The 3,430-nt window shown below is 34.2% G+C and overlaps 1 protein-coding gene across 6 annotated transcripts in view; it reads right to left on the bottom strand.

Moving 5' to 3' along the window:
- The window catches only part of LOC106457273, a 320,035-nt gene that overhangs the window by 14,637 nt on the left and 301,968 nt on the right, over positions 1-3,430 (bottom strand). For all 6 annotated transcript variants that reach the window (XM_022383116.1, XM_022383119.1, XM_022383117.1 and 3 more), the window contains 2 exons: positions 2,319-2,546; positions 1,309-1,425 (listed from right to left, as the gene is read on the bottom strand). In XM_022383116.1, coding sequence (XP_022238824.1) covers positions 1,309-1,425; positions 2,319-2,546 — 345 coding nt within the window. The remainder of the gene's footprint in view (positions 1-1,308; positions 1,426-2,318; positions 2,547-3,430) is intronic.

Here is a 3,430-nt window from a genome sequence, read left to right as displayed (position 1 = left end):
GACTCTACATGTTTCGACGTTACAGGGTCATCCTCAGGAAACATATAGAGTCGTCAACTTTTTGAAGGCCATAGATAGGCCTAAATAAAATATTTTTAATTGTGTACGAGTTTAACGTTGAATATTATTTATAATTTTAACTTTATACACAAGTGCCAAAATACTATAATTATAAATGAAGATATATTAAATACTGTTACCAACACTATATGTCCATTCTGTGGTAAAACTATTTACCCATTTAGGCCGATGTCCAAGTAAGAACTACCATACTGAGGTAAAGTTAAACTTGGCTCGGCCAGTTTAGTTCATTCGTTGTTAAGCATAAAGCTACTACACAATGGGCTATTTCTGCTGTATCGAAACCTGAATTTTGGCTTTATAAGCCTTGAGACTTGTCGCTGAAACATTAGGGGGCAGACCAGTTTAGTGGGTTAAGATTAGTCCTAAATCTATAAGCTAAGCTAACAATATTTATAGTGAAAAATTATAAAATTAAAAATATTACTGTGTAGAATCATCATTATAGTAAAATAATAACTATTAAATCACGTGTAATAGATTAAAATAGAATGATTAACAATTTTAAACCACGTGGGATAGTTAAAAAAAATCTATAACAATTTTACAAACAAGTCACGTGTAACAGTTTGAAATAAATATTTAAAAGACCTTAACCACATGATTTACGTCTGACTTGTTATTATTCCGTGCGTAAAAAAAATAATTTTCTTGCATTAAGATATCTGATCGAGTTCTGTTAAAATGAATATTAGAGTAATTAATTTAATATGCGAGTGTGTGCTAACAAGATAAAGCACCATTATGTTTTACTACTGGCTTCTAAGAAGTAATTGAATTAACGTGGAAGTAATTTTAAAATAATTATTTAATCACTCGCACACATCCTAAAATGTGTGTCTCTAACGTTGGAAAGAAACTTGTTTCTTTACATATTTTGCCCCCCCCCCCGCTGTCCCAGTGGCACAGCGGCATGTCTGCGGACTTACAACGTTAGAAATCTGGTTTCGATACCCGTGTTGGGCAGAGCACAGATAACCCATTGTGTAGCTTTGTGCTTAATTCCAAACAAACAAACTTTATATATTTTGTTAATATACTAACAAAGCAAATGCTTTGATTAGGCTCTTTCAGTGTAATGTTAACGAGACCGTTCCTATTGTTTGTACTCCTGTCATTGTACACAGAGATTTAGCTTATTATAGTATCATGAATCAGTCGAATAGAAACGTTCTCTTAGAAATTAGCTTCATGCTCAAATAATCGAAAGGCGAAACAAAATCTTACCTTTAAAACAGCTGCTGCGAATTCCTGCGTAGCCGCTCTGAGATCTTGGTTGTTCACCTCTAGTATGTGATCTCCGCGTGTTAATCTTCCATCTGCTTCAGCAACGCCTCCTTTCATCTGAAAAATAAATCATTTGTATTTTGAAAATGATGGGAACAACTAGATAAGTAAGTCCCTGATTAAGAAAAAAAATTGAATTCCTGCTAGCTACGATGTTATCATTACGTTAGCGTTTAAAATTGGAGCGCATTGTTCCACTACTGTTAGATCTTTTTAAAAAGCAGCCATTTCATTTTTCAGTTTACGAGTAAAAACTCAGATTTTCTTCCAAAGAACTTGACTTCTACTGAATACTTGTCAGAACATTTCGAATAATAATTTTGTTTTTAAATGAATTAACTTTATCATGTGTAGTAACCTATACGATCACCCATGCCTCCTTTTTATTTAATTCCTAATTACTTATTACTAGATAATAATTAGCACCTAGTTTATTTCTTAATTATATATTTACATGGTTAGAATTTTAGAATTATACCTTTTTATGTTTATTCGTTTGTTTGTAATTAAGCACAAAGCTACACAATGGGCTATCTGTGCTCTACCCACCACGGGTATCGAAACCCGGATTCCAGCGATGTAAGTCTGCAGACATGCCGCTGTGCCACTAGAGGGCATTTTTATGTTTATATCCTCAGTAATTAGTATATAGGAATAACAAAATTTAACTAATTATTTATTAGACACTAGGTGATTGTACGAACTACAAACCATGACAACGACTGATATCCGATTGCCACAATCATATTGAACTAACATTAAATGTAAAACAAGACCGCGTTTACTTACCACACATCTGTAAACACTGTATATATAAAAATGATGAACTCTAGATTTAGTTATCAGCGGATGAACATGAGTTACCAGACTCAAAAAGTCATTCATTTCTCGAAGTGCACGCTATGTATCCACGGGGGGGGGGTTCAAATGGTATAGAAATATACACTCACCACATCTGATATAAAAACTCCAGGACCACTTTTTCTGCCGACGATACTAAGACCTAATCCTCGTCCCGCCTTTTTGATGAGATCGACCTCGACGATTTCGAAACTGTTTCCTCCATTGTAGTCATGATCTTCTTCGCGATACACGGTTATTCTAACGGTAGAGGGCGTCTGCCGCAGTACTGTTATTGCTCTTTCATGAGAAACTTCTCTGAGGTCTTCTCCGTTCACCTGTAGGAGAAAGAAAACTGAACATCTACACAAGTGTGTAGCAAATATGCAAGTCTGAAACGAATACGCATTTACGTTTGATTACTATGAATAGTTTGATAATCTGCAAGCTTATACGGTATCGGATAACTTGGATAATCTTGACAAATGACTTGAATAATTTCAAAACTGACTTGAATAATCTCAACAACTAACTTGGATAATCTCAAATACCGACTTGGATAGTCTCAACTATTAATTTGGATAATCTCAACAACTGACTTGGATAATCTCAACAACTAACTTGGATAATCTCAAGTACTAATTTGGATAATCTCAACAACTGACTTGAATAATTCCAAAACTGACTTGAATAGTCTCAACAACTAACTTGGATAATCTTAAGTACTAATTTGGATAATTACTCACTTGTATAATCTCTACTAGTGAACATAATTTTAAACATACGTTTTGAGCATTTAGGACAATTGTTCATAATTCAGAACATAATTTAAACACGTTTTGAACATCTAAGACAACTTAAACTCACATGGTCTTATAATAGCTAATTAAGCTAGATCTCCACTGTTACCTCCTATATTTGAAAAGTAAAAAAGAAGAAAGGGTGAATTTAACTGTATCACTTGCCCATTAATTCCCTCCCTATCCAAAGAAAAGGTATGCATGTTGCGTTCTGATGCAGGAAGGTTAAAAGTGAATATAGTAACTAGAATGTCGGTTGATCTGGGGACAATAAATATAACAAGCTGTTAAAAATATATCTGCAGATCTTTCTGCAGACCACTCTTTAGCGAATAGTAACTCAATGGCACCTGGTTATTTTTTTCGACCCAAAAAATAATTCTGGACTATCAATAATCGGCCCGGCATGGCGAGGTGGATAA

Source organism: Limulus polyphemus, unplaced genomic scaffold (genome assembly GCF_000517525.1).
Source record: "Limulus polyphemus unplaced genomic scaffold, Limulus_polyphemus-2.1.2 Scaffold310, whole genome shotgun sequence".
NCBI lineage: Eukaryota > Metazoa > Arthropoda > Merostomata > Xiphosura > Limulidae > Limulus > Limulus polyphemus.
This window is presented reverse-complemented; position numbering and strand designations above follow the sequence as displayed.